The sequence below is a fragment of the Salvelinus sp. IW2-2015 genome, linkage group LG3 (genome assembly GCF_002910315.2).
Source record: "Salvelinus sp. IW2-2015 linkage group LG3, ASM291031v2, whole genome shotgun sequence".
NCBI classification, from domain to species: Eukaryota; Metazoa; Chordata; class Actinopteri; order Salmoniformes; family Salmonidae; genus Salvelinus; species Salvelinus sp. IW2-2015.
Window position 1 is genome coordinate 21,059,605 of NC_036840.1, and position 17,795 is coordinate 21,077,399.

General features: G+C 40.8%; 1 protein-coding gene across 1 annotated transcript in view; it reads right to left on the reverse strand.

Moving 5' to 3' along the window:
- Positions 1 to 17,795, reverse strand: part of LOC111952279 (VPS10 domain-containing receptor SorCS3-like) — a 125,138-nt gene that overhangs the window by 57,560 nt on the left and 49,783 nt on the right. The window contains 2 exon segments of the mRNA XM_023970834.2: positions 17,411 to 17,432; positions 17,435 to 17,477. Of these exon segments, the coding sequence (XP_023826602.2) occupies positions 17,411 to 17,432; positions 17,435 to 17,477 (65 nt within the window).

Below are 17,795 nucleotides of genomic sequence, written 5' to 3' on the forward strand. Positions count from 1 at the left end.
AACTTAGTGATGAGCTTTGAGGGTACTATGGTGTTGAACGCTGAGCTGTGGTCAATGAATAGCATTCTCACGTAAGTGTTCCTTTTGTCCAGGTGGGAAAGGGCAGTGTGGAGTGCAGTAGAGATTGCATTATCTGTGGATCTGTTTGAGCGGTATGCAAATTAGGGTGGGTCTAGGGTTTCTGGGATAATGTTGTTGATGTGAGCCATTACCAACCTTTCAAASCACGTCATGGCTACAGACGTGAGGGCTACAGGTCTGTAGTCATTTATTCAGGTTGCCTTTGTGTTCTTGGCCACAGGGACTATGGTGGTCTGCTTGAAACATGTTGGTATTACAGACTTAACTTCTCTAGGGTAGGGGGCAGCATTCGGAATTTTGGATGAAAAYCATGCCCAAACTAAACTGCCTGCTTCTCGGGCCCAGAATATATGATATGCATATAACTGGTAGATRTGGATAGAAAACACTCTAAAGTTTCCTAAACTGTTAKAATAGTGTCTGTGAGTATAACAGAACTAATTTGGCAGGCAAAAACCTGAGAAAAATCAATTCGGGAAGTCGTTTTTTAAATTTATTTTTTATTTTTCCATTCAATGCCATTACAGTATCCATTGACTTATGACTCAAATTGCAGTTCATATGCCTTCCACTAGATGTCAACAGTCTTTAGAAATTGTTTCAGGCTTGTATTCTGAAAAATGAGGAAGTAAGAGCAGTCTGAATGAGTGGACCCTAAAGTGTCACAGAGCTTTTTCATGCGCACGACCGAGAGAGTGCCTTTCTTGTTTACCTTTTATGTTGATGACGTTATTGTCCGGTTGAAATATTATCGATTATTTAGGCTAAAAACAACCTGAGGATTGAATATAAACATAATTTGACATGTTTCTATGAACTTTACGGATACAATTTGGATTTCTTTGTCTYCCTGTTTTGACTGCGTTTGAGCCTGTGGATTACTGAAGAAAATGCACGAACAAAACGGAGGTTTTTGGATATAAAGAGACTTTATTGAACAAAAGGAACATTTATTGAGTAAATGAATGTCTTCTGAGTGCAACCATATGAAGATCATCAATGGTAAGGGATTCATTTTATCTCTATTTCTGACTTGTGTAACTCTTCTACTTGGCTGATAACTGTTTGTAATGATTTGTCTGCTGGGCTATGTTTTAAAATAATCGTAAGGTARTCTTTCGCTGTAAAGCATTTTTAAATCTGACACCGTGTTTGGATTCACAAGAAGTTAATGTTTAAACCTATGTAAAATATGTTTTGTTTTCTGAATTTTTATAATGAGTATTTCTGTATTTGAATTTGGCGCCCAGCSGATTCACTGGCTGTTGAAGAGGTGGGACGCTAACGTCTCACGTACCCAAGAGAGATTAATCAGGGACATGTTGAAAATGTCAGTGAAGACACCTGCCAGTTGGTCAGCACATGCCCGGGGCACACGTCCTGGTAATCCGTCTGGCCCCGCAGCCTTGTGTATGTTGACCTGTTTAAAGGTCTTACTCACTTCGGCTACGGAGAGCGTGATCTCACAGTCACCTGGAACAGCTGATGCTCTCACGCATGCCTCAGTGTTGCTTGCCTCGAAGCGAGCGTAGAAGTGATTTAGCTCGTCTGGTAGGCTCGTGTCACTGGGCAGCCCGCGGCTGTGCTTCCCTTTGTAGTCTGTAATACTTTGCAAGCCCTGCCKCATAAGACGAGCGTCGGAGCCGGTGTAGTATGATTTAATTTTAGCCCTGTATTGACGCTTTACCTGTTTGATGGTTTGTCGCAGGGCATAGCAGGATTTCTTGTAAGTTTCCGGGTTAGAGTCCCGCCCTTGAAGCGCCAGCTCTACTCATCATAGCTCAGTGCGAATGTCTGCATGTTTATCCATGGCTTCTGGTTTGGGGGTACTGTAGTACAGTCACTGTAGGGGACGACGTCCTTTGAGTTGCACTTATTGATTAAGCCAGTGACTTGTGTGTAACTCCTTCAATGCATCGGAAGAATACGGAAATGTTCCAGTCTCTGATAGTAAAACAGCCTGTAGTTTTAAGCTCTTTGCTTTCATCTGACCACTTTTAAAGACGAGTCACTGGTGCGTTTCTGCTTTTAATTTTATGCTTGTAAGAAACAGGAATCAGGAGAATGAATTGTGGTCGGATTATCAAAGTGGAGGTGCGAGCGAGAAGCTTGTATTGCGTCCTCTGTGTGTGGTGCTACAGTGATCTAGAATTTTTTTCCCGCTGGTTGCACATTTAACGTGTTGATGGAAATTGATTAGAATGATTTAACGTTTCACCTGCATTTATAGCTTGACCACTAGGGAGCAGCCGCTCTCTGGAGTGAGTGTTTCCTGTTGCTTTATTTCGCCTATTACAGCTGAACTGGTCGGTCTTAGTTGCCAGCATCTGTCTGTTGGTGTAAATAAAACAGCCACGAAAGAGCTTATAGCTGAAATCTCTGCTAGAGGCAGGTAGTTGTGGCCTGCAAATTTATCACAATATATCTCTACTTCAGGCGAGCAAAATCAGAGACTTCTTACGATTCGTGCACAGTTGTTGTTTACAAATATGCACAGACCCCTCCCCCCCCCCCCCCCGTACCGGAGTTGCTGTTCTATCTTACCGGTGCAGTGTGTATCCCGCTAGCTGAATATCCATGTCGTCATTCAGCCACGATTCCGTGAAACATAGGATATTACAGTTTTTGATGTCCCGTTGGTAGGATATTCGTGATCGTACCTCGTCTAGTGTATCCTCTCTTGGGTAGGTTAAAATGATGTTGGTGAGTATAACAGAACTGATATGGCAGGCGAAACCCCGAGAACCAACCATCCKAAAAAAAAATATTTAAGCCTTCTACTGTTTCCAATGGATTTCATGTTTATTATGAGGTGAAGTCCTCCCAGATTGCAGTTCCTAGGGCTTCCACTAGATGTCAACAGTCTTTAGAAAGAGTTTCAGGCTGGTTTTTGGAAAAATGTGCTATAAGTTGTAGTATTACAAAGTTTTTTATTTATACATTTTTTATTTTATTATTTTTTATTACCAGTACCTTGCAAAACATAAACATAAGAGCCAGAAGGATTCCACAAAGAAATGAGAAGGAAAAAAACGGGGAAAAAAGAATACACTTTATATCAAATCAAATACAGACATATAGCGACATTTTGGGACATTTTGTTTTTGTATATGTTTTAAAGACTAAATAGTTTTCCAAATCAGAAAAAAAAACTGAGAAAATGATATTTTTCTTCATAAATTTTGATTTGTGTACGATTTTTTTTCCTAATAAAACAAAGCGATTTATGACATACTCACGTTCAATTGTGGAATCAGTGTAATACAATAATATGTCAAACTTAGAAATGTCAATGGTTGAATGCAATTTGAGGCCAAGATATAGTTTTATATCAGTCCAGAACACTTCACTATATAAACAATGACAGAATAAGTGTTCAATAGATTCAGTTTCTAGTTCACAAAAACTACGTTCAATGGTAACATCAGGTATATATTTAGAAATCAAGCTATTACACGGATATAATCTATGGCTATTCTTAAAGGAGATCTCCTTTACTTCATTGGTCAGCATGCATTTGTGTGGAGTGAGCCAAGCACGACGCCAGTTTACATCAAACGATGAAGCCCAACGAAATATCACAGAGGGAATAGACTTCCTGTAGAAAATATCCCTTAATAAACGATTGTTGAATTTTGTATCTAGTAGACCAATGCCATTCACCTGGATATCGCTTACAATCGGAGATATTCCAAAATATGCACTATTCTGAAGTMAAGTTTTTATCCCACTAGGTATAGCTTCAATAACAGTGTCATATTCCTTGCTTGAAACCTCAAAGTTGTATCTTTCCATAAATTCTCTCCGTGTAAATAGATTCCCACTAATATTAACTGATTGGCTGACAAGGACAATGATTTTCYAGAACCATTTATGGTTAAATAACATCTTGTTTCTATGTAATATCGAAACATTGTTCCATATAAAACATTTATGAGGTGAAAAGTTTTGTTTATACAACAAAGCCGAGTACATTAAAGCCTGCTTGTGAAAAGCCGCCAGTTTCACGGGAAGTTTACATTGTAGTAAAAAAGTAAGCCCTCCGAACTTCTGAAAAACAAAATGAGGTATAATATTACAGAAACTATGAAGATTTTTTATGTACCTTTTAATCCAGTTGACCTTTGATTGCTGATTGAAGAGAGTGAAGTCTAAGACATTTAGACCGCCATCACAAACCCTGTTGGTGATAACATCTCTTTTTATCTTATGTGGCTTGTTTTTCCATATGAAGTTGTACAAAAGCCTATCTAAYGTACAGCAAGTGGATTTGGGGATGAAAAAAGATAGGATGCACGAGATAGCCCCTCAGCTTTGGATAAAAGCACCCTTCCTTGAAGAGGAACTGATTAAAACCAGTTATGGACAGGGGGCAGCATTTCCACTTTGAACGAATTGCGTACCCAAATGGAAGTTCCTCCTACTCTGCCCCAGAAGGTAATACATGCATATTATTATTACTATTGTATAGAAAACACTCTGAAGTTTCTAAAACTGTTCGAATTATGTCTGTAAGTATAACAGAACTCTTTTGGCAGACAAAAACCTGAGAAGACTTCCAAACAGGAAGTGAGAACAGTGTCAAATGATACCCCATATAGTTATGGATAAGCAAACACTTCCTAGGGCTTCCACTAGATGTGACCGTCTTTAGATGTTGGTCATATGATTCTACTATAAAGGAGGGGCTCATAGGAGCTATTTTACTGAGTGGTCTTCACAAATTCTCAGTCTCATTTTGCGCACGAGCGAGAGAGAATGCTCTCGTTCCAATGCTCTTTCTTCAGACAATGAAATTCTCCGGTTGGATCCTTATTGATGATTAATGTTAAACACATCCTAAATATGGATTGCATACATCATTTGACTTGTTTCTACGACCTGTAACGGAACTTTTTGAGTTTTTGTCTGGAGGGATTGCTCGTGCGTCATGAAAATGGATTCGTGGGCTGAACATCCTAACAACAAGTGGCTAAATGATGGGCTTTATGGAACTTTTCAGTAATTTATTGTCGAACTGGGAAACCTGGGAGTGCCTTCTGATGAAGTTATTCGAAGGTAAGTGCATATTTATAGTGTTTTTGTAGCTTCTGTGACCCAAAATGGCGCGACTATCTTCTTTTGGCTGGATTGTGTCTGACGCGCCGTTCTTAGATTTATTCTTTTTCCGTAAAGTTATTTTGAAATCTGACACAGCGGTTGCATAGAGGATACGTTTTCTTCTAATTTTTGTGAATAACACTTGCATCTTATTTATCAATCTGTCTTATTATGAGTATTTTCTGCAAAATCACCGGATGTTTTGGAAACCAAAACATTACTGCACGTTAACGCGCCAAATGTTAAACTGAGATTTCTGTTTTATACATATTATATGCACATATCGAACAAACATAAATGTATTGGTTCTGTCATGATGTCTCATATTGACTCATTCTGATTGAAGATGTTTCAAGGTTAAGTGATTAATTTTATCTCTATTTGTGGGTTGTGAAAGCTATCTTTGCTGTGAAAAAAATGTCTGTGCTTTTTTGATTTGTGGTGATGATCTAATAAATATTGTTGTGTTTTCGCTGATAAAATATTTAAAAAATCGGACACGTTGGCTGGAATCACAAGATGTTATCTATTCATTTGCTGTTTATTGACTTGTTAATGTAGTGAAAGTTAGATATCTTCAACCAAAAAAAAAATAATATTTGCATTGCGCTGCCTGTTCAGCGGAATGTGTGGGTGTTCCGCTAGCGGAACCCTTGGGTGAGAAAGATTAAATCCTCTCCGCTAACCATGACGAAATTTTTGGGCGACAGATTCAGTTACAGGTTCAAATTAAGACATTCCACAGCCTTAAGATTTTAGGTGATCTTTACACCGAGTGTAGTTACAGTATCTTTTTCGAGAGAGTTACAATCTGCGTCGATGACAGCTCCTTTCAAACAAACAACTCACCTTGAAAGATTTTAATGCCAAACCTGAGATTTGGAGAGAAAACTGCCTTTCTACATCAATCTTACTTTACTTTAAAAAAAGTTAGAGGTCGTCATCGCCAGTTGGGGTATCTTTGATCTCTCTGGCCTGGAATGTAATACTTCAAATTACTTTATGAAACTAATGAGCATTAAAATTTGAGATACTAACAAAAATAAAAAAGGTGAAATTGACAACCTTGTCGCTATGCCTTTGTAATGTTCAACCTTGAGGATGGTTCCATACAGAGTTTTGATACAGTCATATTGCACCATTTAGACAGAGTTCTTTAATAGCATCAACAAAAAAAACAACCATTTCGACACGGAATTTCAATATGCTTAGACAATCAAATATTAATATGTGACTTACTGTATCAAGTTTCGAAAATCCAAAATAGGAAAACAGGGATTCACGCCCTGACCTTGTGAGAGAATTCCTTTTTATTGTCTCTTATTTTGGTTTTGGGTCAGGGTGTGAGTTGGTCCGGTGGGATTCTATGTTTGTGTTTCTTATGATTTTCTATATATCTATGTTTTGGCCGGTTGCGTTCTCAATCAAGGGACAGCTGTCTATCGTTGTCTCGATTGGGACCATACTTAGGTAGCCTTTCTTTCCCACCTGTCTTTGTGGGAAGTTTGAATTTGTTTTAGGCACATTAGCCTGTTGAGCGTTCATGGTTTGGTTTTTTAAGTGTTTATGTTTTTGTTTGCGGATTCATTTTGAGTTAATAAAGAAAATGTTACGCATCACCCACTTACCTTGCGTCCTCTTACTGTAAACTTTCTCTAGGATAGGAGGCAGCATTTTCACGTTGGATAATAGCGCGCCAGAGTACCTGCCTCCTACTCTGTCCACATGCTCAAATATATCGATATTATTATTTACTAGAATAAAACACTCTGAAGTTTCTCTAAAAACTGTTTGAATGCGATGTTGTGAGTATAACATATCATATGGCAGCAAAAACCTTGAGAAAAAATCCAACAGGAAGTGAGAGATTCTTGAGGCTGGTGATTTCAACTCATCGCGTATTCAATTTCCAGTAAGATATGGATATTTTGCATTTCCTACGCCTTCCAGAGATTGTCAACAGTCTGCTAGAACGCTTGAATGAAGCCTCTACTGTTGATGTGGGGCCAGGATGGAGAGGATTTGAGTCAGTTGTTCTGGCAGAGTGCCAGTTTCCTGTCACGTGCATTCCAACGATGATATCGCCTTGCGTTCCATACTTTCTGTAGACAACAAAGAATTCTGTCCGGTTGGAACGTTATTGGATATTTATGATAACAAACATCCTTGAGATTGATTCTCTCACTTAGGTTGACAAAGTTAATTCGACCTGTAATATAACTTTTTGAAGTTTTTTTGTCCGACGTTTCGCCTGGATCTGCGCAACGCGTTTGCGCATTGTGTACTAAAGTGCTTAGCAAAGTAGCTACTTGGACATAATTAATGGACATTATCGAACAAAACAATAATTTATTGTGGAACTAGCATTCTGATGAAGATCATCAAAGGTAAGGGAATATTTATGATGTAATTTCGTATTTCTGTTGACTCCAACATGGCGYAGAAATGTTGTTTATATCTGAGCGCCGTCTCAGATTATTGCATGGTTTSCTTTTTACGTAAAGTTTTTTTGAAATATGACACAGCGGTTGCATTAAAAACAAGTGTATCTTTAATTCTATGTAAAACATGTATCTTTCATCAAAGTTTATGATGAGTATMTATGTTATTTGATGTGGCTCTCTGCAATTTCTCCGGATATTTTGGAGGTATTTCTGAACATGGCGCCAATGTAAACTTAGATTTGTGGATATAAATATGCACATTATCAAACAAAACATACATGTATTGGGTAACATGATGTCCTATGAGTGTCATCTGATGAAGATCATCAAAGGTTAGTGAATCATTTTATCTCRATTTCTGCTTTTTGTGACTCCTATCTTTGGCTGGGAAAATGGCWGTGTTTTTCTGTGGCTATGTACTGACCTAACATAATCGTTTGGTGTGCTTTCGCCGTAAATCCTTTTTGAAATCAGACATGTTGGCTGGATTCACAACAGCTTTAGTTTTGTGTCTTTCATGTGTGATTTCATGAAAGATWGATTTTTATAGTAATATATTTGAATTTGGCGCGCTGCATTTTTACTGGCTTTTGGCCAAGTGGGACGTTAGCGTCCCACATATCCCAGAGAAGTTAACAGCCGTGACAAGGGAAGTCATCCAATAGATCACAATACTCAACCAAGTCTAACACCAACCTCAGATTATTAGATATATGGCGCCCTTTCATAACCCCTGATTGACATTCATCAATCAGATCATTCAAGCAAGACTTWAACCTTTTTGCAAAGATTAAGGCTATAATTTTGTAGTCGTTATWTAGGAGTGTGATTGGACACCAATTATCAATATTTAAGAMATCCTTGTGTGGTTTAGGTATAAGAGTAATAACCCCTTGCTTCAGAGAGGCAGGTAGTTCTCCCTTCTTTATAACCTCCTTAAAGGTTTCAAGTAAAAATGGTGCTATTTCTTCAGAGAAGGTTTTGTAAAATTCAGAGGTTAATCCATCACAACCTGGATCTATCTCAACCGTAACATGAAGGTTTTGTAAAATTCAGGGTTAATCCAAATCACAACCTGGAGATTAGTTATTTTTTATTGAGCAAACCCCCGTACTGGATGTCCATAAATGGATCAATCTTACAACAATACTATTGAATATCTTCAACTAACGGATATTATACATTCTCTGTAGAATCAAGGAGATCCTTAGAGTCACTCAAATGTTATCTAAGAGTAAAGATTCTCATAAACTTAGTGGTAAAGTCCTGATAACAACTCTCTATCCTCAGTGGTAACCCCATTAATCTTAAAATTTCCGAAGTGTGTTGAGTTCCCCTCTCATCTTTTCCAAATTAAAAAGTATCTACTGTCTTTTCGCCTTTTTCAAGCCATTGTTTTCTGGATCTTATGAAAGTTCCTCTAGCCTTTTCCTCATACAATGTATCTAGTTGATTCTGTAAATCATTAAATTTAGCTTTCTCATTAAGATCAAGATGCTCAATCTCTGTGATATCCGCAATTGTCTTAGAGAGTTCAGCTACCTCACATCTCCTTCTTAAAGCAAGCCGTTTCCCATCAGTAATACAGGCTGAGCGGATTTTACATTTCAGCAGTTCCCAATATTCCATATTCTGCATTAGATGTAGCTAAACCTCAGTAAACACAGAAATTAGATTCTAATCACATTTTTTAAATCATACATTTAATAACAATGAGTTATTTAATTTCCAATAACCACCAGACGTATTTCTTACAGTCAACCATATGACTTAATGTTCAGGACTGCAACGCAGTATTTTGACCTCTACATGTTGGTAACTGGGTTATCACCACAAGTCAAATTCTTGATGTAGAAGAACGATCTCTCTATTACTCCTGTGTATTGTTTCTCTCCAGGGTTTTAACTCTCCACATGCAATTACTTCCAGGCTAGCGAGAAATTCAACCAACTTGTTCCACACCATTGTTAGGCCTAATGGGGCAATCTATCATCTCATTAGCAATAAACCCTATTAAGAATCTCCACAACTATAATCGACTGGATGGATATTTTCTCAGAAGAACTTTTAAGAATTTCTTCAATTTCCTCTAGAAGTAAGTGTAGCTGGGAGGACTAGAACAGTTCATAATACATTTACACAACACAAATAATCTGCCTCTGTGGTTGATGACCGTATAGTCCAATGTCCCATTGGAGTCCATTTGAGAAAACAAAAAATGTCCCCTTGTGAAATTTGTGTGCTTAACCAGCTGAATATTAGATGAACACTGATTTTTCCAATAATTATTAGTTCCTCTTTTGCATGAAATGTGTTCTTGAACGAAATACAAGATCTGCGTTGCAGTCCTTACAAAAAAAAGCTTTTCTCTTCAAACAGTTTTGTTCCCCCTCAAGCATTGATTGACATAAAATTCAAGTCGCGTATCTATACGAATTAAAAGAAAATCTCTGATGCATCTCAACTCTACCGTCTCTATGAAATGTTCTTCATATATGTTATTAACAGAAGTCTTAACTTGTAAACAGTAACACCATAATTCAAAACTAGAACGCTCGTTTGCCAGTGGGGAAGGACTACCTTGTAAACCTACCGACAGAGAAACAAATCACCCCTGGTTGATTTATTTTCCATTGGCAAAAAGCTCTGATTCCCCTGTAGATCCACCCATCTTGATTTCGGCCTGTTGTATCAAGAAGGCCACACTTTTGCCTTTGCTGCACATTTCTGCTGCAGTCCAAGTCCTCAGCTACCCCAATCTAAAATTTTCTCTCTTTAGAAAGGAGCTTTCCCTTTGCTTTTCCTCCCAAACTTCTGCATCTCTCGCTCGTGCGAAAAGCAAAATGGACTGATGATCGAGCAGCTGACGATGGTCTCTTGTTCTTTCCCAATACGATGAGCGACATCCACGAGCCATATCCAATATATCCATGCGCGAGGTCCCGGTGCACAACGTTTACATGATGATCTCTCACGAAGCGCGTTCAAAACATTCTCACATCCGTGGTCCTCTGGTCACCCGTTGGGAACGCCTGTGGGAGGCGCGATTGGTCGGGATGTCCCCGCTTGATTTGTTGCCCTCGGTTTGTCATAACCAAAGAGTATCGAAAGAGCCTCTAAAATTGCTCACACACCTGCTACTGGTTTTATCTAGCCCAACTTCTCCTCAGTATTGTGTACGGACTGTATAATCCGATGCATAAGACTCGCCCCATTAGCATGTCTGGCCGATGGTCTCTCCTGTGGAAGTGCACTCTTCTACACGAGATAGCAGATGTTTATACGCAAGATTAAGTCTTCGCAGAGCATATCTGCCTTAGTAACATGATCGCAGCAGAGTGTCGCTGAGTATCCGAAACAGATATTGTTTCATGAAGTTTTCGTGTATCATTATCTCCAGACCATCGAAGCTTTCTCTGTTTATTTTGGCTCAGAGACAAACGGAGCATCGATTTATGTTGACCGTGTAAGTCGCGCAACACGACACACTTGCGTATCGTGATTCTCTAGTGATGGAGTGCAAATCGACGTATTAGCACTGGGCTTTTCAGAATAGTCTAAGACCGAGTGTCAGAATCCTCATCAGTTTTCTTCTCCGAAGGAGTCGGCCCGGTTTGTCTTGTCGGTGCTCCAACGCGAGGCACATCTGGCGCTTCTCCTCCGACCTTGGCACTCACTTGACATATGGGCTTGGATGTCGCTATTTCGTAATCTGTTCTATACCACTATCCTCAGAAGAGCTATCAGATCAAGAGTACGAGGCGTGCCTTCAGTCACATCATTTCTGCTTCTTGCCAGCACAGAATGCTACTATTGTGGTAGTAAAGCAGAGATAGTAGAAAGCACGTCCATATCGTCCGAAATGAAGCAGTAAATAATTTAAAGGATGTGTGGTGTAGAGGATCATAATGAGTTAAAAGACTGTTCAGCTACGAGCAAGAGCAAGCTGAATAGCTCGTAGCTGCGAGCCACAGCCCACATCAGTTCTGGCACGCAATCTTGTACACACAGTGTAGCTCGTATTTACATACATAGACTTGTGCGTGCATATATTCGGCTGAGATAGTGTGGGTACATGCGCATCATCGATCGTTACTCTTACTCCGTTAAAATCGACTACAACATGATACAATCCAGATAATTAAAACTCTTGAGAATGTCTCAATGGTGTACATTATTTATGGTTACCTGTAGGCTTTGTTGAGTTATTATGGATAATGTTGTTTTAAGCAAGTTAGGCTCTGTCGCCATAACATTGCATTAAACGTGAGAGACGTTCTAAGGTTTGGATATTATCTTATGTTTATTGCTAGTTTAGCCAAGGAGGGATCATCACGAAGTTAGCTTCTGTTAATGAGATCATATGAAATGAAGAAACGCCAGCTACAACTGCACATTATGTAGGGACGGATAAGAGTTGAGAATTAGAGCGATAACGGTATTTCTTTCGAATCAACATAGGAAACCATCTGTGAATTGGAACTTAGGACCTTATTGGAGACGTGGAACTCAACTATGAAGTTAATGATTTCAACAAACGTAAATGTGGTCACGTAGGGATGATACAAAACACATGTCGCAAGAAAGTTCTATGACATTTCTGTCTCTGTCACCTATCTGTGTTGTATAAATTGTTGTTTAAATGTGTGACTTGGTATGTGCAAGTCGCGTGTCCAGTCACAGATATATTCGCTATTGGTGCGCTTTTCGAGAAAACACACCTTTCACAAAGTCTTTAATATGAAAATCTGACAGCGCTGGGTAACAAGAAGATCCCTTCCGCGCCGAAAAGAGAGTGGCGCCTCGCTCCGTGGTTCTTGGGAAATATTGCAGTAAGGTTTTTACTATTGATATACACGTGTGATTTCTATACATGAGAGTAGCGCCCATTCATCAGCGGGGTTAATAGCATCACGTATTTCCCATATGACGGACTACAGTTCTGTTGTAACCAACTAATGCCCTGACAATCATGGATATCCAGTATGTAATAACGGTTACAGACTACTACTCATCCGAGTACCTGGAGAACGATGGAATATGTTAGTCTTGTGTAATTACTAGTGAAACGGATACACCTACTGTTCACTTGCGACCAATTTTAAGTCATCCGAGTCCGAGAGTCGCGGCGACTCTCCTAAGTCTTGTGCGAGCGCGCAGAGAATACACGAGGACAAACGTGGCGTGTACTCAGTGTCAGTCGGACGGTTATAACGGTTCTAATCGAGAGAGCGCACTCGCGATACCGCTAGGCGATACTACTTCGAGCGCCATGCTCAGTTCTGATTGCACTAATGGATTGATGAATTCCTGAGCAGCGGAGTAGGCCATCTCCACACAGTATGAGACATTGAGGGATTGCAGAGGCAGGTTGCTTCGCCGCACAGACACATAGGAGCTACTCAGGAGAAGCTAAATCAGAGTCACGGTGCTAAGCCAGCTGGTTCTTCGGTTCATTGCCAACATCGCGCATTGACAGAACATCACATCGTATCCAGCGAGAGAGCTAGATGAAGGAAGGGGTCCGAGGAGAGAGTAGGTATGCCTTAGATGAGACGAGACACGTGGTCGTGATTCCATGCCATAACACACACACAAAGCATACATAACAGTCACCGTTTCTTGCTGCACCTGCTATCTAGAACTGCCTCAAATCAAAATCTTCGACCCCGCTAGTTATCTTATCTAAGAATATCTCGTCATAATATATCCACATGTCCGGGTGTCATACATTTTCCAAACACCAGATCGACTTCGAGAATGAGCATCTGTAATGTTCGAACTTTATCGAATCTACGTTGTCATATACTAGTCAAATCACTACACGCACTGAGGTTGCATATACGTAGCTGGGATTTGTGGTAACTAGAGGCTAATTATAAAATACAAAACTCCAGTCATATTTGTCTATTTCACGCACTATTCTGACTGTGTGCATAACCAGCGCGACTGTTGGAAAAACATGCTAGACAAAATTGAGTTAGAACGTATGTGAATTGTCGCGACGTTCTATACTCTATACATGCCCCATCACTCTCCCGCGCGACTCCTTTACATGCGAGAGAAAATTCGACACGCATCTTGATCTTATGAGAAGCTAAAGTTATGGAATTTAACCAGCATATTAACATAGAATACCGATTGTTATGAAGGAAAAGGCTAAGGAACTCATCCACAGTACATCCAATTTTGATTGATTCCAGCCTACAACACAAAAAACTCAGAACAATCAAGCTCCACGCGCATCAAGGTCTGTATCGAGACCGACTGAGAGTCACCGAGCCAATTCTGACACCACGATCAAGACTTCTATCGATCACGCGATTGGATATTGTTCCGCTATCGTCGTCAAATGCGACAAATAAATGATAATGACCGATAGGCTGGATTTCAGGTGAACCAGTTCATAGGACAGTGCACTGATATGCGTAACCACTGCCAGCGAGTATAAAACATTGCCAGAACTCTAGAAACCGATTGAGATTGACGGACATTGAACGAATGCCGCTGTGAAATCTGTTAACAGCGACTGACCTAATCCACTCGCTCTTTATACCAGGGAATCAGAGCCGAATGCATCACTCGAATACACAGTTGCTCACTTAAGCATTATCTCAGCACAGGCATTTCTAGATAGAGGCTAAGTCTACAGGTACATGATGACATAATATGACTGAGTACGAATTCAGAGCAGCTAAGTTAACACAAGAGGTTGTGGCAGGGTCTCTGACAGTTTACGTAGAGAAGAAAATCATCCAACGTGAGTATGTTTTAGTCAAAGAAATTGAAGCACATATACATCGCGAGCCCCTCGTAGAGGGACCGATGGCATGTCTAGACTCCCTAGAACAGGAAAAATAAATCACTCTCAGTTTTGTGCATGACCTTGACATTTGATGGGAGCGAGATAAAGTTGTTCACAACATAAGACACGGCCCCTTCACCAAATAGCCATAGGCCAGAGCGTCCTACACTCTCACTGAGCCGAGGATGAGTAAACCACTATTTAGATATTAGTGTGTATAACCTTTACTGAGCTATGAGCAGAAGCCAAGACACGTGACTGCTGCAAAGTAAGAGCGCTTACCTTACACGGCCTTTAGCGCAGACGCCCTTAGAGACGACTTGTATCTCACGAGACGAGATTACTTTCTATAATTAAATCTAATTGAGTCCCCACACTATCCTGACTCCTGATTCTCAATCCTCAAGAGGGGCACAAATAACACGCACTGCCAACAACGGTTACAACGCCTCTGAATGCCATTCGGAGTGATGAACCTGTTCCCAAGATAGAGCACTAACGAGAGAGGCTTAGAAGCTGAAACCGGACTACCTGTCTATCTTGTAGCACCTCGGACTTGCGCGTCATCAGTGAGCAAGATGCTTTGAACGATCTTTAGTAAGGATTCCATAGTCGACCGTCCACTGCTATCCGGACACCCTAGACCCCACTCCAATTTGCTTTACCGACTCCATAGGTTCACAATGACGAACGCGCAATCGCAACACGACTCTGCACTACTGCCCATCTCCATCTGGACCAGAGGAATAGCCCATGTGAGAAGCGCTGTTCATGTCGGGTTGCAGTGAACTTGCAGCAATTTAACATGCATAAGGTGACCTCTGCCTGGAAACGTCGTCATAGAGCTCGGAGACACCCTGGTCTCGACCCCGGCCTGTGAACTGGTCATCTGGAGTTCCTGACGCGGTCCGCCCCAGGTGGTGAGGGTAAGGTAAGCGAAACATCTCGTCACCGCCGGCTGATGCCATCCAAGCGCACTGGGATGCCAGTGGTTTAAACAGAGGTGTGTTTGACGTCCTCTTTCTCCTGTACTCCCTGTTCACTACGGATGCGTGGCCATGAAGTCAGAGCCGTCCATACTCAACATCAGGTTTTGCGCTGATGACACCTACAGTGGTAAGCTTGATCACAAAACAGAACGAGACGCCCACGGGGGGAGTGAGGAGCATCTCCGGGAGAAGTGTGTGTCAGGAAAATAACCTCAAATACTCAACGTCAACAAACAAAGGAGATGAATTGTGGACTTCGGAACAGCAGAGGGACCACCCCCCTATCCACATCGACGGGTCAGTAGTGGAGAAGGTGGAAGTTTTAAGTTCCTCGGTGTACACATCACGGACAAACTGAACTGGTCCACCCACACAGACAGCGTTGTGGAAGAAGGCGCACGCGCGCCTCTTCAACCTCAGTGAGGCTGAAGAAATTCGGCTTGTCACCAACAAAGCTACTCACAAACTTCTACAGATGCACCAATCGAGAGCATCCTGTCGGGCTGATCACCGCCTGTACGGCAACTGCTCCGCCCACAACCGTAAGGCTCATCCAGAGGGTAGTGAGGTCTGCAGAACGCATCACCAAGGGCAACACTACCTGCCCTCCAGACACCTACACCACCCGATGTCACAGGAGGCCATAAAGATCATCAAGGACAACAACCACCCAAGCCACTGCCTGTTCCACCCGCTTCATCCAGAAGGCGAGGCAGTAACGGTGCAGTAAAGCAGGGCCGAAGACTGAAAACAGCTCTATCTCAAGGCCATCCAGATTGTTAAACAGCCACAGCTAACATTTAGCGGCCGCTGCAAACATACTGACTCAACTCTCAGCCACTTTAAAATGGGAATTGATGGGAAATTATGTAAAGAATGTACCACTAGCCACTTTAAGCAATGCCCACTGATCAATTGTTTGACATACCTACATTACCCATCTCATATGTATATATTACTGTACTCTATATCATCTATCTGCATCTTGCCATCTTATGCAATACATGTACCACTACGCCACTTTAAACTATGCCACTTTATGTTTACATACCCTACAGTACTGCATCTCATATGTATATACCGTACTCTATACCATCTAACTCATCTGCCATGCCGTTCTGTACCACCACTCATTCATATATCTTTATGTACATATTCTTTATCCCTTTACACTTGTGTGTGTGTGTAAGGTAGTAGTGTGAATTGTTAGGTTAGATTACTGTTGGTTATTACTGCATTGTCGGAACTAGAAGCACAAGCATTTCGCTACAGCTCGCATTAACATCTGCTAACCATGTGTATGTGACTAATAAAATTTGATTTGATTTGATTTGAAGTTAACTCTTATTTTGATGTATAATACTTGAATTTCATGAATGTTAAATATTTATATTTCTGTAATTTGAAATACGCGCTCTGAAATTCACCGGATGTTGGCCAGGTGGGATGCTACCGTCCCACAAGAAGTTATTGTCCAAAGATTGCATGTTGGCGAGTAGTATTGACGGTAATGGCAGCTTTCCCACCGCCTTTTTCGGGTCCTGACCAGGCATCCGGCCTTTGTCCTCTGTACCTGCGTCACTTCTCTTGTAAATAACTGGTGTCGGCCCTGCAAGGTGTTTGGAGAATGTCTTCTGCGTCTTGTTTGTTGAAGAAAAAATCTTTGTCTAATCCAAGGTGAGTGATCGCTGTCCTGATATCCAGAAGCTCTTTTTTGCCGTAAGATACGGTTGCAGAACATAAAATAGTTACAAAAAACGCGAAAAAATACACAATAGCTCAATTGTTTGGGTGCCCGTAAAACTGTTGCCATATTATCAATATCCTTCACAGTCTCTTGCAATCAGAAAGCAAACAGCATGTTCCACACACTGCGTAGTGATGCTCCAAAACAGTTTGTGATGAGAGTCTGAGTAAACAAAGAAAAGATCAGGACAACAGAGAGGACGAGAGGAAGCGAAGGATGATGAGAAGAAAGAAAGAAGACTCACCAGTAGAACCTGTTCACATGCCATGAACCAGCTGCCATTTTCTCCCAAAGTCCAAGGATGCGTACAACTGTGAAGAAGAACATAAAAATGGAAAGAAAAGAGAGATAGAGAACAAATCAGTCATGGCAGGATAATGCTAAGGAAGAGCGTACCCGGAGCAATAAAGCGTGACACTCTAGATAGGCCTGACATAGCTTTAAACTGACATCATCATTATAACTCAGACCATTCATGTTAAGACTGTCCCTGTTTCCAGACCTATCCTGTTTCCTTTTCCAATTGTAAATTAGCACGTGGTATAGATAAAGCACTTCAAGTCCAATATGTTCGGTGCAAAATAGGTTTAACATTATCGTTTGCTTTTCCTGGAACAGCAAAACTTTGT